At 51.7% G+C, this 27181-nt stretch overlaps 1 protein-coding gene across 14 annotated transcripts in view; it reads right to left on the bottom strand.

Annotated features, from left to right (window-relative positions):
* Window positions 1–27181, bottom strand: part of LOC146267706 (uncharacterized) — a 132724-nt gene that overhangs the window by 80504 nt on the left and 25039 nt on the right. For 8 of the 14 annotated variants that reach the window (XM_084709758.1, XM_084709767.1, XM_084709757.1 and 5 more), the window contains 6 exons: window positions 21115–21168; window positions 16973–17026; window positions 13847–13882; window positions 10812–10841; window positions 10523–10549; window positions 9666–9719 (listed from right to left, as the gene is read on the bottom strand). In XM_084709758.1, the coding sequence (XP_084565884.1) occupies window positions 9666–9719; window positions 10523–10549; window positions 10812–10841; window positions 13847–13882; window positions 16973–17026; window positions 21115–21168 (255 nt within the window). The remainder of the gene's footprint in view (window positions 1–9665; window positions 9720–10522; window positions 10550–10811; window positions 10842–13846; window positions 13883–16972; window positions 17027–21114; window positions 21169–27181) is intronic. The other 6 variants (XM_084709769.1, XM_084709770.1, XM_084709762.1 and 3 more) reach the window with 5 other exon arrangements.

Genomic DNA, 27181 nt, shown 5'->3' with positions numbered 1-27181 from the left:
GTATTAGTTAACAGTATTAAATTCAGTGTTAATGTAGAACTACCTATTACTTCCTGCATAGCTACTCATTAACAACGGACCATTATTCTAAAGTGTTACCGCTTCATTAGACCAAACAAACCCATCAGCAGTGTTCCCCTGAGAGCACCCTCCCACCAAATGACACTGCTTCTGCCCAACACTCCAGTTATTCTGCCCAACACTCCAGTTATTCTGCCCAACACTCCAGTTATTCTACCCAACACTCCAGTTATTCTGCCCAACACTCCAGTTATTCTACCCAACACTCCAGTTATTCTACCCAACACTCCAGTTATTCTGCCCAACACTCCAGTTATTCTGCCCAACACTCCAGTTATCCTACCCAACACTCCAGTTATCCTACCCAACACTCCAGTTATCCTACCCAACACTCCAGTTATTCTGCCCAACACTCCAGTTATTCTACCCAACACTCCAGTTATTCTACCCAACACTCCAGTTATTCTACCCAACACTCCAGTTATTCTGCCCAACACTCCAGTTATTCTACCCAACACTCCAGTTATTCTACCCAACACTCCAGTTATTCTGCCCGACATTCTCCCAGCTGTGGGACTGACAGATTGCTCAATCTAAATTAGGTTACACGACAGAAGCTGTTATGACGGAGCATAACGCACATGGATCAAAATGGACATTATGACTTTGTCCTCTAAGCCTGGGATGGCTTGGTCACACTGTGTGAGTGAACACACTCCCCCTTACCTCGTCACACACACACCCACGCACGGTCGCACACACACACAAGCAAAACACCCACCTACGCACACACACACAATAACACGCACACGAGCACACACACCGACACGTCTGTGGAGAGGAGATGAGGAGCAGAGGGTGAACCGACACGTCTGTGGAGAGGAGATGAGGAGCAGAGGGTGACTCCGAGGTATCATTACCATCAGGAGCCGGTTTCTCTCACCTTGAGGAAACAACGTGAAGCTCGCTGGTAGGAGCTGAAACACGACACCTGACACCTGCTGCCACCAATCAGGGGGAACAGGGGAGGTGGGACATGGGGGGGGGGTGTGTGAGGTCAATCAGCAGGAGGAAAAGGAGGAAGAAGAGGAGGGAGAGGAGGAGGAGGGGGGGCAATCCACTAGGTGCTACAAATACGTGGGTGTTGTTCTTGATAAACTATGTTTTCAATCTCAAATTGCTGCCACCTAGAAATAAATCCAACAAATATTATTTTGGGGGTGGAGAAAAAAAATATTTTTACGTTTCCACTGAGATTACGACCAGAACAGACTCAGAAGGATTATTAAAACAGCCAGCAGGATCTCAGGAAGTGTCATGTCAAGCTTTTCAGACAGGCCGGTCTTTAGGAGGGCTGGTCACTGTGCTGCCAGGGCCTCACTCTCCTGATGGAGGTGGGGCTGTGGCCCCAGGGCCTCACTCTCCTGATGGAGGTGGGGCTGTGGCCCCAGGGCCTCACTCTCCTGATGGAGGTGGGGCTGTGGCCCCAGGGCCTCACTCTCCTGATGGAGGTGGGGCTGTGGCCCCAGGGCCTCACTCTCCTGATGGAGGTGGGGCTGTGGCCCCAGGGCCTCACTCTCCTGATGGAGGTGGGGCTGTGGCCTCAGCTTGTCCTTTCAGGACCCTGTCTGAAAGATTGGATGACACGTCAGTTTTCTTTGCACTATCCTGTCCTTTGAACCCTATATATATATATATATATATAGCATATGTATATGTATCTTATGTGTATAATATATATATGTATCTTAAATATGTTATAGTATATGTTATATCTTATTTGCTTGTGTGCACATGTGTACTTGTAGTTTTTATGACTCTTCATATGCTGGTACTTGCTCAGGGTTTCTATGCTGATGTATTATTTAGCATTCTGTTATTCTGTGAACCCTGGCTGCAAAACACCTCTCCTCTAGAGGGACAATTACAGTCAGATGACCTCGAACCCCAATAGAGGAGGAGAAGGAGGTGAAGAAGGAGAAGGAAGAAGAGGAGGAGGAGGAGAAGGAGAAGGAAGAAGAGGAGGAAGAGGAGGAGGTGGAGGGGTACAGTGAGAGGAGGAAGAGGAGGAGGAGGAGAAGGAAGAAGAGGAGGAAGAGGAGGAGGAGGGGTGCAGTAAGAGGAGGAAGAGGAAGAGGAGGAGGGGTGCTGTGAGAGGAAGAAGAGCAGGTGGCTGTGGTCAGGGGCTTCAGTCACAGCTGCTGAGGTGCTCGTATCATTCTGGACCATTAACACAAACCCCATTTCCTCCTCCCTCCTTCCTCCTCCCCTCTCCTTCCCCCTACCCCAGAAATACCCTATACCACCCCACCGTCATAAACACCTCTGCTTCCTCCGGCCCCTTCCTACCCCCACAGCCAGGGGGCTGAATGGTGTTCAGCCCTCAGAGCGCTCTCTGACGCCCTGGGACCTCCAGACCTGCTGCGCCCCTCCAGGCCCATGCCGGGATCACAGCAAGGTCACAGCAAGGTCATTGTGCCTGGTCAAGCAGTCCTTAACCCCTCCCATCCCTCCTGTCCTACACCAAGCGAACCCCCACGAGCTGCTCGGTGTCATCGCACACCGACCACCTCGGCTTCTCTGGAGGCACCTCGGACTGCAAACAGGGCTGACGCTGGAACTACAACTCCCAAACCCCCACACTGGAACTACAACTCCCAAACCCACACACTGGAACTACAACTCCCAAACCCCCACACTGGAACTACAACTCCCAAACCCCCACACTGGAACTACAACTCCCAAACCCACACACAGACACGTCTGCCTTCGCCGGAACACTGATCGGACCCACCTGTCACCCATACCAATCACACGCACACACAAAACGCCAAAAGAGACGGCTCAATCAATACAGACTTTGCCAAGTGTACGCTCAGTTGCTTTGGTCTCTGTCGATATCAAGCCGTTTGCCAAAGGAGGTTACCTGGTTGTGATTCCGTTTAAGCCCTCGACTCTGATCTCTGCCCTGCCCTTTGGATCGTTTTCTTTGCCCATTATAATCTGCCAGACCTGCCTCTGCCTCTATCTTTGCCTCCCTAACCTGACTCTGTCAACGAGGTATGTTCTGCAGAACCCATCACCAGTAGGAAAAAGAGATTACAGTACTTAAATCTAATTAAATGTATCTCTGTAAATGAGAGCTAAATATGTAGCTTTTGCTTCACAGTTAGAAGTATACTTAAAATGTACAGATTTTGTATATTCAAAGGCAGCACTTATCAACAAGTTTATTCAACCTATTTGTATGTTGTACTTGAACTTGGGATGAAGTATAATTTAAGCATAATATGTGTGTGACTTAAAGGACTTAACAGCTGAGCTGTTTCCAGTTGTTAGCAGACACAGTGTGTGACGGTATGTGTCAGTCTACTAGGCTGGATCGCATCACCCTCCTCCATCACTGACGGACTGGAATGGATGTGCCGGCTTTTCCAGATTCTCTGTCTGCCAAACAGCTGGACATGCCTTGTGCAGACAGTAAGACTGGCCTCTACTGCAGCCTCATGCAGACAGTAAGACCGGCCTCTACTGCAGCCTCATGCAGACAGTAAGACTGGTTTGCTATGTGTGTGCCCTGTTTACCTACAAGGTCATACAGTTGTTAAAGTTAGCCTAACCACCTACGACCCCTCCTGGCACATACGACGATAGGTCAAAGGTCATCTTCACCATCCTCCCCCTCCTCATCCTCACCCTCACCCTCCTCATCCTACCCCTCCTCACCCTCACCCTCCTCATCCTCATCCTCACCCTCCTCATCCTCCCCCTCCTCACCCTCACCCTCCTCATCCTCATCCTCACCCTCCTCATCCTCACCCTCCTCATCCTCACCGTGCTCATCACCACCATCATCAGACCAATACGGTGCATGTTGAGGACCTGTTGCATTATTCAGGGTACATCAGGGTATTTCTGCATCTCCTCAACAGCAGACATCATTCCACCGAGCAGCTCTCTGTTATCGTAGCGGGTACACTTGCTTTTAAAGGGTCTCTCCAGGATGTTCCTGCAGGAGACACCTTGCTCTCTGAGAGACGTTCATGGCCCGCTGCTCACCGTGAACTCATCTCATCCTCTCCACCAGGAGACGAGCTGGATGCTAAGACCCAAATAATCCTCTGAAACCACGTCTGGTTGTGCATAATTCATGTCCAGACATATCCATAGATAAGGGTGTGTGTCTCCAGGGCTTATGATCATCTGCTCTCTCTCTCTCACACACACACACATACACAAGACAAGGATACATGCAAAGACACAATTGAGCGCTCACACACACATCGCTCACAAACACACATGCTCACACACACACAGACACTGTAGCACACACTCACATACTCGCACACACACACACACACACACACCACTACAAGTCTGAGGAACACACTATCTACAAGACTGAGGAAGGCCTCCACAGCAAAGCTTAAAGAACATCTCTCTGTATCCATCTAAACATGCCAACTTCCTGCAGAACATTATAACAAGACATCAAAGCCAAGAGTGAATTATTCACTACACTTAAAAACCATGATAGAAAGGAATTCATCATTTATGTGACTATGTCACAGTTTCACAAACTCCTTGTCTAAAACAACACAAAACTAGGACAAACTTTGGACGCCGATCTGTCACCGCAGGAAGTAGCGTCACTGCAGGAAGCTCCATGGCCCGCTGGCGCGCGCCACAATCGCCCCAAAAAAACAACAAAACAAAACAACCACAAAAAGATGTTTTTTCAAACGCAGGAAACAGGCGTGTGGTGAGGCGCGTGGGCAGAATCACAAGCTGAGGGGGGTCAGGGCCAGCGCTCATATCTATGAGCCCACAGACCCCTTCCAGTTGGACGTCGTGGAGGCGTGCTGGCTTGATGGGCACAGGTATGGCGGTGCCAGTCTGTCTCGCAGGGGATTCTGGGAAGTTCTCGGCTCCTGTGTGTCGTAGCCTGAAGCATCATCCGAGTGCGGGCCTCTGTGGCTAATGCACACCGCAATGACAGGCTGTGACTACGAGTTTACACACCAACGCACACGGATACACACAGATGCTGCGGGCTTGAACGTCAACACACGCAACACATGCCCCCTCCACACACACACACACACACACGCATGCACACACACACGCGCACACACACACATCCACACACGCACATGCGCGCACGCGTACCCAGATGCACATGACTGCTCATGACTGCACATTTGCACATACACAAATGCAAATATACAAGCACACACATACACTCATAGGATAAACACAGATGCTCATTTGGGCATACACACACACACACACACATACACACATAGTTCAGGACACGGCAAACTTAGGACAGCATCCTTCAGCTGAACGCACCATTAAAGACAACTTGGTGAGTATTTCACCAGGACACCGTTAGCGAGGGCCACATTTTCCCAGCAACCCCTGTGCCCCCCCCAGTTTGTCTCCCCCCTCCCTCCCCAACCCCCAGAGGAGGCCTATGATCATGAAAGGGCCGTGTTACTGCCATCCATAATGCATGAAAGCAAGCAGTTCTTATTACTATTAATGCCCCTTCAACGTGGAACGCAGGAGCAATACATTACTATGTTTCAAACCCTTTCCCCCTTCGATGTGTCAAACACACACACACGCACACACACACACGCACACACACCCACGCACGCACATGGGGGGAAACGTCGTCTCTTATATTGGGAATGCATTAGCATTTGTCATAAAGCAAAATGTATGAAAATGGCACGTGCTCCTATTCTCCTTCCTCTCCCTCCTGTACCTGTCCTTAACCTCTCCTCTCTCTCCTCTCCTGTACCTCTCCTTAACCTCTCCTCTCTCTCCTCTCTTGTACCTCTCCTTAACCTCCAACTTCCCAAGCCCCCTAAACGTTGCAGGTAGAGGCTGGCATCCTGGCTGGCTGGTGTTCCTCCTCAGAGCTCATCTGACAGTTTTGAGTTCTCTTGCTATACATGACTTGGAGGTACCACTGGTCCCGTGAAATCCAGACCCCACGTTTCGAGAAAACGTTGTTGTCTCTATGTTGAAGCTTCAACCAGCGGTTGGTTCACGGTTCATACCATGCGGATGTGAAAGTGTGTGTGGTCTGACTGAAGCACACACAGGATCAAGGTCAGACTGTGAAATCTGGGATTGATTATTGTGGCCGGGCACAGGGGAACCAATGGCCTGTGTCTGAGAATGCTAATCCTGCCCACCCGACACTGCAGGCAGGCCCAAGCTAACGCTAACGTGAAGGATTTCTTCCGGTGTTTGGCCCGGGGCGGGCGGGCCGCAGCAGAGCTGCTAATTAGGTGCGAGGAGGAAGGAGCGATCGACTGTCCCGAGGCGAGAGAGACGTCGATAATGATCCACGTCCATACATCCTGAAATAGACTCACAAGCCTCCCGCCTGGTCAACAACCTGCAACGCCACATGTGACTGTGGGGAGGGGCTAAAAATACCCAGAAACCTTAGCATGCTGACAGCCACAGGGAAGTGGAGCAGTCATCAAAGAGGGCAATATAAATAGAGCAGTGCTGGCTGTGTGTGTCTTTAACCAAACAACATTCCCAACATTACCACTTCACTAAAACATTCTCCACCCTGGCCTGGTAGTACTAGCCTAGCTTGGTTCAACTAGCCTGATACTAATAGACTGGTACTACTAGCCTAGCATGGTTCAAGTAGCCTGGTAATACTAGCCTAGCATGATTCAACTAGCCTTATACTACTAGCCTGGCATGGTTCAAGTAGCCTGGTATAACTAGCCTGGTACTACTATCCCAGAACTACTAGCCTAGTACTACTAACCTCGTACTACTATCCTGGTACTACTAGCTTGGTACTACTAGCCAAGCCTGATACTACTAGCCTGATACTACTAGCTTGGTACTACTAGCCAAGCCTGATACTACTAGCCTGGTACTACTAGCTTGGTAATACTAGCCAAGCCTGATACTACTAGCCTGGTACTATTTGCCTGGTAGTCTGGTTCTAATAGCCTGGTACTACTATCGTAGTACAACTAACCTGGTAATACTATCTTGGTTCTACGAACCTGGTCAACTAGCCTGATACTACTAGCTTGGTACTACTAGCATGGTACAACAAACTTGGTTCTAGTAGCCTGGTACTACTAGCCTGGTACTACTATCCTAGTACAACAAACCTGGTACTACCAGCCTGGTACAACTAGCCTGATACTACTAGCCTGGTACTACTAGCCTGGTACTACTAGCCTGGTACTACTAGCCTGGTACTACTAGCCTGGTTCAACAAACCTGGTACTACTAGCCTGGTACTACTATCCTACTACAACAAACCTGGTACTACTAGCCTGGTACAACTAGCCTGGTACTACTATCCTACTACAACAAACCTGGTACTACTAGCCTGGTATACTCACCAAGCTTGGTACTAACCACTACTAAACTAGCTAGTCCCTCTCTCTCCTCCTCCTCCTCTTCCTCCCCTAGTCCCTTTCTCAACCTCCTCCTCCTCTTCTTGCTCCGCTCTTCCCTGCTAACTCCTTGCTGTGTGCATTCCCATGATGAGGATGTGGCTGTGTGAAGTCACGCGATGTGTGAACAGCTCCATTGAGGAAATCAGAGACATCAGAGGACAGCTGATGTGTCATGAATAGTTAACTGTGGTGCATTATTACACACACACACACACACACACAGACACACACACACACTCAGAGTCCGAGGGGAACAAACAGCCAGACTCGGGCCGTTCTGGTTCCAGAAGTTTCTCCTTCCGCCCAAGCCATGGGCTAAGATCCACCCTGAACATGTCTGACCTACTTGTGTTAGAGAGACTGCTCCAACATTCACAATGAACCTGCTACTGGAAGTCAAACAGACCGTAATCGTGTCACATTTAGCATCTGTGGGTGCATGGGGCCAGGGGGAGGCAAGGGGAGGCAGGGAGGAGACAGAGGAAGGTCAGGGGGGTGGGGAAGTAGGGCAAGGGAAGAAGAGAGAGGCAGAGGAGGCAGGGGATGCCCGAGCGGAGAGAGGCAAAGGAAGTGTAGTTAGGCAAGGAGAAAGTAGGGGAGGCGGGAGAGGCAGGGAGAGGCAGGGAAGGGAGAGAAGACGCAGGGTGAGTTAGAGGGGGGGCAGGGAGGAGATGGGGGGGGTTAGGGAGGAGCAGGGGGAGTTAGAGGGGGGGCAGGGAGGAGATGTGTGTGTGTGTGTGGGGGGGGGGGGCAGGGAGGGCAGGAGAGTTGGAGTTTGGCAGGGGAGGTTGGGAGAGGCAGGGACAGGCAGGGTAGAGGCAGGATGGAGGCAGGGGGGAAGTGGTAAAAGCAGGGTCTCTCCACATGTCCCAATGGAAGGCCTGGCCACTCATGCCTCCAGGGTTCAGAACAGGAACATTCTCCTGGCAGCTAGTCCCGCTGCCTGTCTTCTGATGATTACACAGTCCTTCCAACCTCCTGTTCTCACTACCACAGGGACAGAAATAACATGTCTGTCTGTCTCATAGCATACTGTCTGTCTGACATTATACCTGTCTGTCTGATATCATGCCTGTCTGTCTGACATCATACCTGTCTGTCTAATATCATGCCTGTCTGTCTGACATCATACTGTCTGTCTGACATACCTGTCTGTCTGACATAATTCGGTCTGTCTGACATCATACCTGTCTGTCTGATATCATGCATGACTGTCTGACTGACATCATACTGTCTGTCTGACATACCTGTCTGTCTGATATCATACTGTCTGTCTGACATACCTGTCTGTCTGATATCATGCCTGTCTGTCTGACATCATACCTGTCTGTCTGATAACAAGCCAGTCTGTCTGACATCTAACCCTGCCCCTATGACATATATCCTAAAGAAACAATATTACGGACATTCCACTAGGACATATCTCATGACACAAGTGGACGCATTAAAGTTGAACCCAAGTTGCCTTTGAACCCAGAAATAGGATATAGTCACACACACACACACCTACCCACACACACGCACGTATACAGGGGCAAACCTTTGTTTTCCATTCTAATTCATCCCTCCGGTTGTAGTCCCGCCCCCACAGGACACAGGACACCTCCCACCCGGGTTGGCCACGTGTGCTGTCAGTCACGCACTCTCGACCCCCAACCTCTCACGCACCCAGAACACTGATTCATGGTTGCTCAATTCCCCGCGGGCCCCTAAAGAGGGCCCCCCCTAGACCACAGCTGAATCCACTGGCCTCCCAAGACCCCCCAGCCCCCCAGGGCCATGTACCTTCCTGACCACAACCCCAGTTCATTTTGGCCCCCTACAGCTGTTGTCTATCATCATGAAGTGTGTGTATATGATAGCCACCAGCCCAGACCCAGCCCAGTCCCAGCCCAGACCCAGCCCAGACCCAGCCCAGACCCAGACCCAGACCCAGACCCAGCCCAGACCCAGCCCAGACCCAGACCCAGCCCAGCCCAGCCCAGCCCAGACCCAGCTAGGCCCTGGCCGCAGCCCCGGCCCCGGCCAACCCTAGCGCAGGCCTTAGCCCAGACTAGCCCAGCCAGCCTGGCCAGCCCAGTCCTAGCTCGGCCAACCCTAGCGCAGGCCTTAGCCCAGACTAGCCCAGCCAGCCCAGCCCAGGCCCTGCGAGGCCACACAGACAGCAAGCTGTTTCTGTTTACTCACCCTCTTGCCCTCCTTCCCTGAAGAACCCTGCAGGCCTGTTTCTCCAGCTGCTCCCTGGGGAGGAAAGGAGAGGAGGGGAGAGGAGAGGAAGGGAGAGGAGGGGATTGGAGAGGGGGGGAGAGGATGGGAGAGGAGGTGAGAGGAGAGGAGAGGAGAGGAGAGGAGGGGAAAGGAGGGGAGAGGATAGGGGAGAGGAGAGGAGAGGAGAGGAGAGGAGAGGAGAGGAGAGGAGAGGAGAGGAGAGGAGAGGAGAGGAGAGGAGGGGAGGGGAGAGGAGAGGAGAGGAGGGGAGGGGGGGGAGCGGAGGGGAGAGGAGAGGAGGGAAGGGGAGGGGAGGGGAGAGGAGGGGAGAGGAGGGGAAAGGAGGGGGGGAGAGGAGGAAAGGAAAGGAGAGGATAGGAGGATAGAGGAGAGGAGTGTAAGGGAAGGGAGGGGAGAAGCGAGGAGGATAGAGGACAGGAGGGGAGAGAAGATGGGGAGAAGAGGAGAGAGTAGGGGAGAGGACAGAGGAGGAGAAAGGAAGAGAGAGGAGCAGAGAGGAAGAGAGAGGAGGATAGTTGGGGAGATAAGAGCAGAGGAGAAGAGGGGAAAGGAAAGGAGAGGGGAGGGAGGGGACAAGACCAGACCAGAGGAAAGCCGAGCAGAGAAAAGCAGAGCAGAGCAAAGAGACCAGTGTGAATAAAAAGCTGTCCCACTCAACAAACCAGCCAGCGCTAGCAGCATAGCGTAGCAGCCCAGGTTTGACCCTCTACAGGACCCACGCGCAGGAGCCACATGTCCAGTACACAGCTGAGGACCCCCGGCAGTGAGAGGAGAGAGCTGTCCAGGAGAGAGCTGTCTGGGCTGTGACAACTTACCTTCTCTCCTGACGCGCCAGCCAGACCCTGCAGAGACAGACAGAGACAGGGTCAGGTGACATCACACACAGCTGTCACCCATGACAGGCCTGATGTTGTTAGGAGTGTTGCTGGGCAGCAGATGGACAGCATATAAAAGCACTCTGACTGATTTGAATCTGGAGAGAGGGTGCTTTGGTTCTACTCCTCGCTGCTTGTGAAACTGTGTCGCTGGGTGCATTTATGAAATTAGTTTTGCACTCGGATAATAAGAAAAAGTAGTCTAGTTTGTAAAGATATACTTTAGTACCTGGTCTCCTTTAAGGCCTTCTACTTCCGTCTGAAACAAAGAGCAGAACTGATTACAATCACACCATCACAATCAAATCAAACAATATCTGGAAAGTCCAGTTTGCGATCAATTTCGTAAAGTGCATTGCCGTTTCCCCAAGAGGTCACAAGCAGCTCTAAGTGTATCATGCCAGAACAATGTGGTCAGCTAACAAGAGGATTGTGGGTCTATATCTGAACCAGCATCCTGAGTCATGAAGCATTACTCCAGCGCCACGTGAAGGCTGTTATGGTGACCCTTGACCCTGTGTGCGGGTGCTTGTTGGTGGGTGGTGGGTCTCAATATTCCCAGAGTGCCCGGTGTGTCACAAACATACACACACAATTGCAAGCACGGACGAACATACAAACACACACGTGTGTGTCACACAAGTGCACGAGCATGCAAGTGCATGTAGGGAGAAACAACCCCCCCCCCCCACACACACACACACACACACACACACACACACACACACTAGCATGCCAGCAAGGAGCAGGAGACAGAGCTGTCTGTCTGTGCAGACACAGTCAACCCTGAGGCCTACACACACACACACCCACAGCGCGTCCTCCCCAATGAAACACAACATTAGCAGTGTCCCCTTTCAGCTGGCTGGATACACACTCACACACTCACAACGCTCCGGAAAGCAGCTGTGGAAAAACTGTCATTCATGACCGCACGCGTGCAAAACGTGAAAGTCACACGTCTGAATCTCCAAACGCGGAATCAAACAAATCTAGTGTTTAACAAGCAGCCGGGGGGCTGACAGCTTGCTGGTATTTGGAGCAGCGGCCGTAAAGATGAGTGACAGCACTGACCTGTGACTCCTGCTGTACGGCTGCTCATTCAGCAGAGTGCTGTTTGAGGAGCTCAATCACTTCTCTGTGTATTCTCGCACAGACTACCCTCACACGCAGTCAGAGATGCTTCACCGTGACCTTGGAGTGATAGAAACACGGCAGGTCAAGGTCAGCCCACAGGCACCGCGGCCTGATCACAGCACCCTGGTCACAGCACCCAGGTCACAGCACCCTGGTCACAGTACCCAGGTCACAGCACCCAGGTCACAGCACCCTGGTCACAGTACCCTGATCACAGCACCCTGGTCACAGTACCCAGGTCACAGCACCCTGGTCACAGTACCCAGGTCACAGCACCCTGGTCACAGTACCCTGGTCACAGTACCCTGGTCACAGCACCCTGGTCACAGCACCCTGGTCACAGTACCCTGGTCACAGTACCCTGATCACAGCACCCTGGTCACAGTACCCAGGTCACAGCACCCTGGTCACAGTACCCAGGTCACAGCACCCTGGTCACAGTACCCTGGTCACAGTACCCTGATCACAGTACCCTGGTCACAGCACCCAGGTCACAGTACCCTGGTCACAGTACCCTGATCACAGCACCCTGGTCACAGTACCCAGGTCACAGTACCCAGGTCACAGTACCCTGGTCACAGCACCCTGGTCACAGCACCCTGGTCACAGTACCCTGGTCACAGCACCCTGGTCACAGTACCCTGGTCACAGCACCCTGGTCACAGTACCCTGGTCACAGCACCCTGGTCACAGCACCCTGGTCACAGCACCCAGGTCACAGTACCCTGGTCACAGCACCCTGGTCACAGCACCCAGGTCACAGTACCCAGGTCACAGCACCCTGGTCACAGTACCCAGGTCACAGCACCCTGGTCACAGTACCCTGGTCACAGCACCCAGGTCACAGTACCCTGGTCACAGCACCCTGGTCACAGTACCCTGGTCACAGCACCCTGGTCACAGTACCCTGGTCACAGTACCCTGGTCACAGTACCCTGATCACAGTACCCTGGTCACAGTACCCTGGTCACAGCACCCAGGTCACAGTACCCTGGTCACAGTACCCAGGTCACAGCAACCAGGTCACCGCTCTACCTCGGCCGTGCCGACAGCGTTGCCGTGAGAACGCCCGGCCACGCCCACGCCAGGACACATGAGGGTAGTCTGCTGGCTCACCCGTCCTTCCAAATTTCAAATGAGCCTGTTGATCCTCTGTACTGCTCTGGAGAGTCTGGGTGGCGGGGAGGGGGGCGTCCTAGCATCGCTCTGCTGCTGATCGAAAGTGACAGGCTCCTTCCTCTCCTGATGTGTGGGTAATTAGCTGACCACCCCAGCAGAGTCCCAATCTGCACCCCCTGCCGACACCCCATACACCACACACCACATGCTTATACCTTACGTGTTTATACCTCGAAGGGGTATCCAGTCACTGTGTGGACGCGCCAGAGTTAGCGTGTGTTTGTGAGGGTGCTAATGTGTGAATAGAATGGGAGTGTGTGTGTTTGTATGTGTGCATGTGATGCTGATAATGTGTGTAAATCATGTGCGTCGCTGTGCGTACGTGATGGTGCTCATGTGTGTATATAGTGTGTGTGTGTGTATGTGATGGTGCTCATGTGTGTATATAGTGAGTGTGTGTGTGTGTCATGGTGCTCGTGTGTGTATATAGTGAGTGTGTGTGTATGTGATGGTGCTCATGTGTGTATATAGTGAGTGTGTGTGTGTGTCATGGTGCTCGTGTGTGTATATAGTGTGTGGCTGTCTGGCTCCTCGTGTTCTCTAGACTGGAGATGAACTGATACTGCAATGCTTCACATGTGCCTACACACCACAGACACACGACCTGCGTGCGAGCCAGATGTTTTAGGACACAGAACGGTGCTTGACTTGCCAGGGCACCTGGGCTGTGTTGGAGCAGGAGTCACACTATGAACCCACACACTCCTGCTGTGCCCCGTTTACCAGAAGTGATACTGACACAAGAGCTTATACTGACAACATCATGCACGCACACACACATGCACACACACGATGCACACACAAGATGCACACACATGGACGAACACACACAATGAATGCACATCCACACACACCATGTACATAAACATGCAAGTGCACGAGAGCACATGCCGACACGTGTGTGTTGGTGTGTGTGTGTGTCAGCAGGACAGCAGTGTGAATACTCACACATGGACCAGGGGGACCAGGAAGTCCCGGGTCACCCTGAGAGAGAACAGACACACAGTCACAAACTGTTCATCCACACTGGGAAGGGTGAACACACAACATACCATACCAACACCTAACATACTAACACATCACATACCATACCAACACCTAACATAGTAACACATCACATACCATACCAACACCTAACATGCTAACACATCACATACCATACCAACACCTAACATAGTAACACATCACATACCATACCAACACCTAACATACTAACACATCACATCACATACCATACCAACACCTAACATACTAACACATCACATCACATACCATACCAACACCTAACATACTAACACATCACATCACATACCATACCAACACCTAACATACTAACACATCACATCACATACCATACCAACACCTAACATACTAACACATCACATCACATACCATACCAACACCTAACATAGTAACACATCACATACCATACCAACACCTAACATACTAACACATCACATACCATACCAACACCTAACATACTAACACATCACATACCATACCAACACCTAACATACTAACACATCACATACCATACCAACACCTAACATACTAACACATCACATACCATACCAACACACACCTTACATAGTAACACCTAACACAGTGACACAACATACCAACATGACACGACAACACAACATAATAGCTGCACGCAGGGTCTGTCACACAAACACAGCTGGTTTGTGACAGTCGCACTGTAGCAGCGTTAGACACTAGGTCCTAGTGATTAGGACCCTGAGGACACTGTTCTGCACAGTGCAGGCTAGGGGTATGTGTGACAGCAGATTCACCCTGCTTCACGACCCCTCCGGCCTGCCCTGACTCCCCCAATCCGCCCTGACTCCCCCAACCTGCCCTGACTCCCCCAGCCTGCCCTAACTCTCCCAGCCTGCTCTGACTCCCGCAGCCTGCTCTGACTCCCCCAGCCTTCCCTGACTCCCACAACCTGCTCTGACTCCTGGGGTCAGGGTGAAAGCTCATACAGGAGGCTGCTGCAGAGCTTCTGCGGGGGCTGGGAGAGCTGTGTCTCACAGGGTTTCTCTCACACACACGCACACACACACACACACACCGGGTCCTGGCAAGCAAAACAATGGCCGCTGGGAAACAGCAGATGTTCTATATGATAACACTTCTGGGTTGAAGATGAAGCTGTGTTTATGCTGGAGATTCAGCTGAGGCTGTGAAAGTGGTGGTCTTCGTGGAGTTGAATGTGAACTGCCTTTGGTTCTCACTATGGTTCTGTCCAAAGTTCTGTACAGGGTTCCACCCATGGTTGCGTCGATGGCTCTGCACATTTTTCTACCGTGGTTCCACGCATGATTCCATCCACTGTGTGTTTGTCTCACATCACTTTGAAGGTTCAGCAACATTGCCAGAACACAAAACTTTTCTCAAAACAAACAGAACTTCTTCTCGAAGGCTACCTCACCTAACTGTTTGGCGTTGCGACTGTTCCTCGAGCCGTCTTTGAACACCAGGAGGAGACAGAGGAATCAGAAGCCGCCTCGCGAGCCACAGGGTCCGCACACCCCGGTGCTGGGGAGCGGACGTTAGCCAATTACCAGAGCGAATGACAGCAGGTGGACCGGCTCTGCGGTGTAGTCTGTATCAGAGCGCCTGGAGAGACGTGTTCAGGGACTCATTACACTCTCTCTGATCAGTCTCTCTTTGTCACATTCAATATAAACAAACGCTCTCTCTCTATACCTCCATCCCTCCAGCTCTCCCCCTCCGTCCTTCCCTGGCTGAGAAGAAGGGCTGAATTAGACGCTGTTCTGGGTTCCTCTGGCACACACGCAGGGCTCATTAGAACTTCAAGGCTGGGAAACGATGCACCCACAATTATACACTATCACAGACTCGCCGCCGCCGCGGCAACAGGCAGGGATACAACCAATAAGAAGCAAAGTGGATGGAAGAAAGAGAGAGAGAGAGAGAGAGAGAGAGAGAGAGAGAGAGAGAGAGAGAGAGAGAGAGAGAGAGAGAGAGAGAGAGAGAGAGAGAGAGAGAGAGAGAGAGAGAGAGAGAGAGAGAGAGAGAGAGAGAGGGAGAGAGCAGAAGAGGGGGAAAATAAAGAAAGAGTGAGAGAGCAAACAGAGAGATAGTCAATTAGATTGAGGAACAGAGGAATAAAGCAAAAAATGAGAAGGTAGGGAGAGAGAGAGGGGGAGAGAGAGAGAGGGGGAGGGAGATATGGCAGCTAATTAAAGGAAAACAGTTCATCTTTTAGAGGGCAAACGATCCTGCAGTGGAATAAAAGAACCCTCCTTCCCTCCTGCCCGCCCTCCCCCACCATTTTTCAGATATTTTGAGACTGCAGTAGGAATTAATCTCATCCAGCTTCCTTTCAGTGAACACGCTTTAAAAGACTTTGCTGATTGAAACAAGTTCTTTTTAGTCTTTCATATCAAAGTTCCTGTTCCGTGCGTACTAAGGCCTGCCAGTGTCTCTGGTGGCTGGAGACCCAGAGTACTGAGAGGGTGATCAACACATCCATCATTCTGTAATAGCACAGGCTTTGATCTAAATACACCAGCCAGACATCTGATCATCCCTCAGCCTCAGATGTCCTCCGAACAGACAGACAGGTCATCATCCTGACAGACAGACAGGTCATCATCCTGACAGACAGACAGGTCATCATCCTGACAGACAGATCATCATCCTGACAGACAGACAGGTCATCATCCTGAAAGACAGGTCATCATCCTGACAGACAGGTCATCATCAGCACAGACAGACAGGTCATCATCCTGACAGACAGACAGGTCATCATCCACACAGACAGACAGGTCATCATCCTGACAGGACGTAGGACTATCATTCAGACAGACAGACAGATGGTCAGACGGTCAGACAGACAGACGGTCAGACGGTCAGACAGACAGACGGTCAGACGGTCAGACAGACAGACGATCAGACAGTCAGACAGACAGACGGTCAGACAGACAGACAGACGATCAGACAGTCAGACAGACAGACAGACAGACAGACGGTCAGACAGACAGACAGACGGGGGGCACACACACACCATGGGAGGTATGGAAGGCTTGGGGTAGCTGTACTCACTTTGCCCCCCGTAGGCCCTGCAGGGCCAGGCAGTCCCTGGTCTCCCTTCAGACCCTGCAGACACAGAACACATGTCCTTTACAGAACCTGGCGGTCTGCTTCAGTCATGGTCCTCTCTGCCCACACCTGACAGGGACATGTGCTGGACATTGTGGATCTTTTACGACTTATGGCCGACAATGAGCGGCCTTGACATCCAACGGGTTTCCGCAGGACGCCACACATATGTGTATGAGTGTGTGTGTGTGTGTGTGCGTTAGGAAGTCTCTGCTCCAGAGTGAAGGCAGGCCGGTATCTGCTCCTGCCGTCCAGCCCTCATACCTGTTAGTAGCCAACAGAGCTGCCTCACTCATCAACACAGGGTGGTAATAGACACACCTGCTAAATCACATGGCCACAGGCTCATTGTGACAGATGTACAATTACACAGACTGACCCTTGCCCCCCCACTCACTCACTCACTCACACACACACTCACACACACACACCAAACTCTCCCACAACATGGGCACCCTCCCCAGCCCATCTCAACCTCCCAAAAAGCCCTGCTTGTCATCACCTAGCTCTCTGCAAGCTCCACAGGCAGGATGGAGAGCTGGGTGAGACTGAACACAGAGCAGGAGTGCTTCAGGGCGTGGGGAGGGGTGGGGGGTGGGGGAGTGGAGGGGGGAGGGGCAATTGGCCCGTAGAGAGAGTAGCCAGGGGCAAAGTCATTCCTGTGGGTGATGAGAGAGACAGCTGAGATCGAAGTATGTGGAGGGAGGGAGGGAGGGAGGGAGGGAGGGAGGGAGGGAGGGAGGGAGGGAGGGAGGGAGGGAGGGAGGGAGGGAGGGAGGGAGGGAGGGAGGGAGGGAGGGAGGGAGGGAGGGAGGGAGGGAGGGAGGGAGGGAGGGAGGGAGGGAGGGAGGGAGGGAGGGAGGGAGGGAGGGAGGGAGGGAGGGAGGGAGGGAGGGAGGGAGGGAGGGAGGGAGGGAGGGAGGGATGGTCATGCCTGCCCTGGTAATTGATGAATGTGACCACCCTCACATTGACAAGCTGCCTTGTTAGGTGACATATTGAGGCCGGCAGGCAGCTCCAGTAAACCTCCATGATGGAGGCTGGGAGGAGGAGAAACACCTGCCTCCACAGCCCTCCGTCTCAGTTAACGGTGAAGAGGAGGGGCGATCCATTCTCCCTGACACCTTCTGACAAGGCAACGTCCCCTGGCTGACACTGTGTTTGTTCAGCTCCATCACACCTGGGACACAACACTGACCTCCAGAACACTGACCACGACTCTGCTGGGATCCAACCACCAACCGTCAGGCTGGGCAGCCAGACGTCTACCGCCAGACCAAAGAGTCAGTCCCAGACAGGCAGGGGAGGAGAGCGGTCTAGTCACTGTCTAGCTCACCTCTAGCTCAGGTTTTCTAGATTCTGGTTTATTTGCCAGTTATAACAAGTGCAGGATTATTGATCTATATATCTGCCCGGTCTTGGTCTGATTTGAGGCTTTTTTTTACACACAAATACATTTGACGCACACACACACACACACACAGTACACACTACTCAGTTTTCTGGCATAAAACGTTTTAAAACATGTTTTAAGACAGGCATAAAATCCTTGCTGCATGTGCACAACAGCCGGGTGACAAACACAACTTATGGAGACGCATGCTAAAGTGTTAAACGACTCTGCTAGTCCTAGCACACTATAATAGGAGTCCACAGACATCATAACACTAGATCAAGCAGACTTATAGACTGCCCAGGCCTCCGGCTAACACACCATGATATAAATATTTTCTCAAGATTAACTCCGATAGCGTGAAGGAGTGAGGAGTAATGTATAAGGTCGATTAAAAAAACATGGGTGAATTTTCTTCTCTTCACGGCTGACTGCGTAATCTGCTCAAGTCTCCCTCTGTGGAAAGTGACAGTCTCTCTGACAGGGTGTCCAAACCCAGGTGCTGCTTCTGCATGTGAGGGACCTGGAGGCATGGGGGGGCTTACGGAGGGAGGGAGGGGGGGTCCTTTCATTCCACTGCAGGATTGTTTGCCCTCTAAAAGATGAAGTGTTTTCCCTTAAGGGGGGGCTTACGGTCGCTGTGGAGTGGACTGGGAGACGAAGCTGAACACAAAGGGATTTCTCACTTTTATATAGACAAAATACAGTCGTCATGTATTCCCAGAATGATTTTAATTTGATTTGGGGTTGCTGGTGTAAATACGTAACTTTGTTGTTTGTTATTTGTTTTTTAAGTTATTTGTTTGTGCCCAAACCACAGTGGTTTGGACCAATCACTGTCCAGAAATCTGTCCAGAGTCCCCTGAGGAACTACTGACAGCTACGGGCATGGTTAGCCCGGGATAGACGGTGATAGACAGATGTTTCATTCAATCACATGCTAAGTAGTTTTTGTGTGTTTCTGCTCTTTTCCAAACTGTTTCTAAAGATGACTTGTCAGATGGATATGTGTGACAAACCTTCTGGCAAGTCAGCTAAATAGGACCTATTGAAACATGTTAAACCTTTGTGCTTGCTGAAGGCACGTGGAATGAGAGGGTGAAGGGAGGAATGGATGGAGAGGAGGAGAGAAGGGGGGGAGGGGAAGGGGAGAAAAGGATGAGGAGATGAAAGGAGGAGGGAGGAGGGGATGGAGATAGCCTGTGCTAGGGTTAGACTGGGGCTGCCTCTAAATGATATATGGTGTTGATCTTCTGAGGGCACCCTATCTGCTCCTGGCATGTGCTAATGACACACACACACACACACACACACACACATCTTCTAATGACACCTTAAGGGGGCGAGGGGCTGGTCTCCACCCTGCCCACTCCCCCAGGAAACGGTCTTGTTATAAGTGAACACACACTGGACATCGATGTTTAAACCTTCGCCCATCCATCCCCCGGTTTCCCCCCACCCCCCCATGTCACCTCACCCCCCCCCAAAGAGGGAAGAAGATGCGGAGAGGGAACCTCGTTAGCCTGTATTCAGAGCTGGGAGCTTTGTAGCCGGGATGGGGGAAGATTGGATCGATGAGGGAGGGCTAGGGTGTGTAGGGGTGTTGGGGGGGGGGGGGGGGGGGGGGGGGTGCTTAAGGGTGGTGTAGGGGTGGTTGGGGGGGGGGTGCTTAAGGGGGGTGTAGGGGTGGTCGGGGGAGGGGGGGGGGTTAGGGGGTGTGAACACTGTTGGGGGGGGCAATGAATGCTGACCTGCTAATTACACGCACCGCTGTGCACACACACACACACAAACACACAGAGAGAGAGTCCTCATTAAGAGTCTCTCTCAAACTAGCAGAGATAAACTCTGTGCGGGTGGTAAGGAGGGACAAGGGAACGGTCCAGTTTTGTTTCTTACTACGGCCCTGTGCCATGCCAGGAGTAGAGAGGGCTCTGGGATCCAGGACTGGTGCAGGAGCGTAGCTGCTGTGTGTATATGTGCTGCGAGGAGCACTGTTGATATGCTGAATGGCAGGCCTTCGAAGCCTCCTGGAACAGGATCTGCAGTACCAGATCTGTGGCTCAGCCCGGTGGATGCCAAGGAGGTTACGGCAGGAAATGCCTTAAGGGACTTTCCATGGGCTCAGCGATTCGCTGGCGTGTTCGCCCAGCATCTCACCGCTGATCCCTCTTGCTGTCTCGGACAGAAATGCAAAATAGACACCCGATCACTGGCCCTCTCCATCAAACATCCACGCCGAGGCTATGCTGAACAAAGCCTTGGAGCTTCCACTTGTGAATACTGAGCAATCGTGTCTGTGAAGCGTACCGGTCCCTGTCTTGTTCTCTGGCAGTCCTCACTCCGGGAGAGGACTGGCCATGTGTGGATTAGCTTGAGGCTAGCACGCTAGCACGCAGCAGGCTGTTCTGACACAACCTGATCCAGGCCCACATGACCCTGGTCCACATTCTGACGTGTCAGGTGTCCCCTGAAGCCCCAGAATACGCCACAGCGGCTTCAAATAGCACACCAGATGCTAATAATAGCTAGAGGAAGGGGGGGGGGGGGGCAGGTAAAAAAACTAAACACACCTCTAAACACTAAACAGGCCAAGCTAAATTCACATGCAAATTTATTTCTGCTGCTCCGCGTCAGAGGATGTTTAAATTTGTTAAACACAGAAAGTGCCGGATCAAATATAGAAGCTTACGTTGGTTCCTGGTTTCCCCTCCTGGCCTGGCTCTCCGGGAGATCCCACTTCCCCCTGCAGACACACACACATGGTCACACACCGGAAACTTCTGGAGGGATACGAGGGACACATGTCAAACGTTCCAAACTGTCTTGATAGTTTTTTTGGGGTTGGGGGTTCATGTATAAGATCAATTGCTTTTTAAAATGTTAGTTAACAGACAATTGAGATTTACTTTTGTAAGAATTCGATTTTGAACCATAAACATCTACACTGAGACCGCAAAAATAGTTTCATTTAGAACCATTAAACTCGTTCAACTCTAGGAAACTTTTGAGAGGTTCAGCAACCACACATGTCCTGTTCTTGTACCTGTACTGAAAAGTGAAAAGTGAGACCTTGGCGTGCAAATTGACATACTCTAAGTAACTACTCCTATGATGTCTGCTTTAAACACCAGGCCCACTTTAAGAATTTCCAAGCTGACCTTGAGAAAAAAGGTTTTATCCTGTGATAAACATCCTGCAGTGCTGCTTGTGTGCTGTGTGGAAGTGCAGCGACTGGGCTGTGGAGCCTACTGTGGCTGCATGCTCAGGTGTGGAGCGACTGGGCTGTTTCTACTGGCTGTGACAGGCTGTTAATACTGGCCGTGACAGGCTGTATCTACTGGCTGTTAATACTGGCCATGACAGGCTGTTTCTATTGGCCGTGACAGGCTGTTTCTACTGGCTGTTTCTACTGGCCGTGACAGGCTGTTTCTACTGGCCGTGACAGGCTGTTTCTATTGGCCGTGACAGGCTGTTTCTACTGGCCGTGACAGGCTGTTTCTACTGGCCGTGACAGGCTGTTTTTACTGGCTGTTTCTACTGGCCGTGACAGGCTGTTTCTACTGGCCGTGACAGGCTGTTTCTATTGGCCGTGACAGGCTGTTTCTACTGGCCGTGACAGGCTGTATCTACTGGCCGTGACAGGCTGTATCTACTGGCCGTGACAGGCTGTTTCTATTGGCCGTGACAGGCTGTATCTACTGGCCGTGACAGGCTGTATCTACTGGCCGTGACAGGCTGTTTTTACTGGCTGTTTCTACTGGTTGTGACAGGCTGTTTCTATTGGCCGTGACAGGCTGTATCTACTGGCTGTGACAGGCTGTTTCTATTGGCCGTGACAGGCTGTTTCTATTGGCCGTGACAGGCTGTTTCTATTGGCCGTGACAGGCTGTTTCTACTGGCTGTTTCTACTGGCCGTGACAGGCTGTTTCTACTGGCCGTGACAGGCTGTTTCTATTGGCCGTGACAGGCTGTATCTACTGGCCGTGACAGGCTGTATCTACTGGCCGTGACAGGCTGTTTCTACTGGCTGTTTCTACTGGCCGTGACAGGCTGTTTCTACTGGCCGTGACAGGCTGTTTCTATTGGCCGTGACAGGCTGTTTCTACTGGCCGTGACAGGCTGTATCTACTGGCCGTGACAGGCTGTTTCTATTGGCCGTGACAGGCTGTTTCTACTGGCCGTGACAGGCTGTATCTACTGGCCGTGACAGGCTTTTTTTACTGGCTGTTTCTACTGTTTGTGACAGGCTGTTTCTATTGGCCGTGACAGGCTGTATCTACTGGCTGTGACAGGCTGTTTCTATTGGCCGTGACAGGCTGTTTCTATTGGCCGTGACAGGCTGTTTCTATTGGCCGTGACAGGCTGTTTTTACTGGCTCTTTCTACTGGCCGTGACAGGCTGTTTCTACTGGCCGTGACAGGCTGTATCTACTGGCCGTGACAGGCTGTTTCTACTGGCCATGACAGGCTGTATCTACTGGCCGTGACAGGCTGTATCTACTGGCCGTGACAGGCTGTTTCTATTGGCCGTGACAGGCTGTTTCTACTGGCCGTGACAGGCTGTATCTACTGGCCGTGACAGGCTGTTTTTACTGGCTGTTTCTACTGGTTGTGACAGGCTGTTTCTATTGGCCGTGACAGGCTGTATCTACTGGCTGTGACAGGCTGTTTCTATTGGCCGTGACAGGCTGTTTCTATTGGCCGTGACAGGCTGTTTCTATTGGCCGTGACAGGCTGTTTTTACTGGCTCTTTCTACTGGCCGTGACAGGCTGTTTCTACTGGCCGTGACAGGCTGTATCTACTGGCCGTGACAGGCTGTTTCTATTGGCCGTGACAGGCTGTATCTACTGGCCGTGACAGGCTGTTTCTATTGGCCGTGACAGACTGTTTCTATTGGCCGTGACAGGCTGTCTCTACTGGCCGTGACAGGCTGTCTCTACTGGCCGTGACAGGCCGTATCTACTGGCCGTGACAGGCTGTTTCTATTGGCCGTGACAGACTGTTTCTACTGGCCGTGACAGGCTGTATGTACTGGCCGTGACAGGCTGTATCTACTGGTCGTGACAGGCTTTTTTTACTGGCTGTTTCTACTGGTTGTGACAGGCTGTTTTTACAGGCCGTGACAGGCTGTATCTACTGGCCGTGACAGGCTGTTTCTATTGGCCGTGACAGGCTGTCTCTACTGGCCGTGACAGGCTGTCTCTACTGGCCGTGACAGGCTGTCTCTACTGGCTGTGACAGGCTGTATCTACTGGAACCTACCCAGACACCTCTTCGAGACACCAAATGATCTCTGCTTTTTAAACTTGTCCGTGCAGGATTCTTAGAACCTTGGTGCTATCTAGACATTCCATCAGCCCACGTTTCCACCAGTTTTGAGTGGAACCATTGTTATCAGAGATGCCTTTGTTATCAGTTTGCAGTTTTCAGGCCAAGGAAAACTTTTTCCCTCAGAAAACCAACTATTAGGGCACTGAAACAATGCATTTTGATGGAAATACTTTTTGACATGCGTTTCAAAGTGAGGAACGTAAACCGAAACGGGAACCCGTTCTGTGTTGGGTGGAAAAGGGCTAGAAGAGTCTTCATGCCCGGTGGTGTCAGAGACAACTTGAGCACGCTGTGTCTGTTGTTTTGGATGTGGAACGGGATTATGTGGTAGTGTTTGTGGCACGAGTCTTTGAAGGATCTTAGTCCTTGAAGATCTTGAAAGAATCTCAGAAAAACGCCTCTAAATCCCCAGCCACGCACACACACACACATTTAACAATCCAATGCTGCTTTAGAATGTATGTATTTTTTACATGCAGCAGTATGATAATGCTAAATCTAGCCTTTCAGGCAAAAAACCATCATTCGTAGTGTGAATCCATAAACATAATGCTAGTCTATGTTGTCTATGTTATTATGAAAGGTGTCAGAATAGTAAATGGATGCCACATCCTTATCAACGTAATCTTCACCACCATCCTCACCATCATGTTCACCACCATCATCATCACCATCATCATTATCATCATCCTCTAAAGCCGTCTCTACAATATGAAACTTTGAGTGCTATAATGTCAGTCTGAGGCGCTGTAGTCATAGTGTATTTCTGCAGGGACAGTCACAGCACACAATTAAAAGGTATTAGCAGCAGAGGTAGCCAGCAGCTAGTTTATATGTGTTTTCTGTGGGCAGGTTGACAGAAGACAACCACACCAGAGCAGCACACACACAATATAAAACACACAACACACACACACACACAATATAAAACACACAACACACACACACACACACAATATAAAACACACAACACACACACACACACACAATATAAAACACACAACACATACACACACACACTATGAAACACACAACACTTACACACACACACACTATGAAACACACACACACACAATATAAAACACACAACACACACACACTATGAAACACACAACACACACAGGAGTCCACCAGCGTAAGAGAGAATCAGTATGGAACTTCATTAAACATCTTTCACAGAGGACTGAGATCTTCTAAACATTCCTGTGTGAGAGTGTATAATACAGTGTGTGTGTGTGTGTGTTAAATGAATGATCATAATCATTACACACTACACAGGACCCAGCCTGTCCTCCTCCTGCTCCAGCAGTCTGGACCCAGCCTTTCTCCTCATGCTCCAGCAGTCTGGACCCAGCCTTTCTCCTCATGCTCCAGCAGTCTGGACTCCTGCCCCAGCAGTCTGGACCCAGCCTGTCCTCCTCCTGCTCCAGCAGTCTGGACCCAGCCTTTCTCCTCCTGCCCCAGCAGTCTGGACCCAGCCTTTCTCCTCATGCTCCAGCAGTCTGGACTCCTGCCCCAGCAGTCTGGACCCAGCCTGTCCTCCTCCTGCCCCAGCAGTCTGGACCCAGCCTGTCCTCCTCCTGCTCCAGCAGTCTGGACCCAGCCTGTCCTCCTCCTGCTCCAGCAGTCTGGACCCAGCCTTTCTCCTCCTGCCCCAGCAGTCTGGACCCAGCCTTTCTCCTCATGCTCCAGCAGTCTGGACCCAGCCTTTCTCCTCCTGCCCCAGCAGTCTGGACCCAGCCTTTCTCCTCATGCTCCAGCAGTCTGGACCCAGCCTTTCTCCTCATGCTCCAGCAGTCTGGACCCAGCCTTTCTCCTCATGCTCCAGCAGTCTGGACCCAGCCTGTCCTCCTCCTGCTCCAGCAGTCTGGACCCAGCCTGTCCTCCTCCTGCCCCAGCAGTCTGGACCCAGCCTGTCCTCCTCCTGCTCCAGCAGTCTGGACCCAGCCTTTCTCCTCCTGCCCCAGCAGTCTGGACCCAGCCTTTCTCCTCCTGCCCCAGCAGTCTGGACCCAGCCTGTCCTCCTCCTGCTCCAGCAGTCTGGACCCAGCCTTTCTCCTCATGCTCCAGCAGTCTGGACCCAGCCTGGGTGACAGTGATCAGACCACTTCCCATGTTGAGAGCTTGTGACTCTGGTTGTCAAAGGGCTCAAACACAGTTTAATGACAAGCCTTCTCCCTCCACCATCCGCAGATTGTTCTGCACTGTAGTAAACATCAGTATAGTGTAGTATTGTCTGCATGGAGAAGCAACAATCTACACAACCTTCTACTTTCATTTTCACTGTTGCATGACATGACTGTCTCCAGCCTGGTCTGCTCCTTTTTGCGTCAGCGGCCGTCTCTGGAGGAAGGGATCCCACGCTGAACTGCCCTCACAAGGTGTCTCCCAGGTTCCAGTCATAGGATTTGGGGGCAGAGTTTTCATTGGTTGTCCTTGGGGGTTTAGGCTGGTTGTAGTTGCTGATCTGTGGGCAGCTGTGAAGCAGCTTGTAAAAAGGGCTTGACGAAGAAGATGTGACATGTCGATCTGTCTGTGTGTGTTTGACACGTCTCCCCAACAGCCTGCATGAGCCCCACCAATGGGATCGTAGAGCCGTGATGGTGAGGTCCTAAAGTTCAAGGACTACAACTGCCCCCTGGGGAGTTCTGAAATAGCTGTCTGCATCGCTGCCTGAGAAACCCAACACCACTTCTGGTAATAGAGTGCAGTAAAAGCACCTGTTAACAGACGTGGAGAAAAGACAGAATAGCTCTGAATTCCAGGAGCTGTAAGTTCAGTTTTTTGTCTGGTTCGTACACGGGTAGTTAAAAAAGGGTAGTGATGCTCTGCCCTGGAAGACTGTCACAGTCTGATGGAGAAGGGACTAATACCAGCATCTAGTGTTCACGAGTTCAGCCCATCAAGTGTTCAGCCCATTGTCACATTGTCATCAGTACCCAGATCATGCAGTCTACACGCTCCCAACGCCGGCCACAGCCTCAGCCTCCAGCCCCATCCTCAGCCTCCAGCCTCAGCCTCAGCCTCCAGCCCCATCCTCAGCCTCCAGCCCCATCCTCAGCCTCCAGCCCCATCCTCAGCCTCCAGCCTCAGCCTCCAGCCCCAGCCTGAACCTCCAACCCCATCCTCAGCCTCCAGCCCCATCCTCAGCCTCCAGCCCCATCCTCAGCCTCCATCCTCAGCCTCCAGCCCCATCCTCAGCCTCCAGCCCCATCCTCAGCCTCCATCCTCAGCCTCCAGCCCCATCCTCAGCCTCCAGCCCCATCCTCAGCCTCCAGCCCCATCCTCAGCCTCCAGCCCCAGCCTCCATCCTCAGCCTCCAGCCCCATCCTCAGCCCCATCCTCAGCCTCCAGCCCCAGCCTCAGCCTCCAGCCTCCATCATCAGCCTCCATCCTCAGCCTCCAGCCTCAGTCCGGCTACCAGA

The sequence above is a fragment of the Hypomesus nipponensis genome, chromosome 11 (assembly GCF_054491055.1).
Source record: "Hypomesus nipponensis isolate SF chromosome 11, ASM5449105v1, whole genome shotgun sequence".
NCBI lineage: Eukaryota > Metazoa > Chordata > Actinopteri > Osmeriformes > Osmeridae > Hypomesus > Hypomesus nipponensis.
Note: the sequence above shows the minus strand (reverse complement) of the source record. Positions and strands in the feature narration are given on the sequence as shown.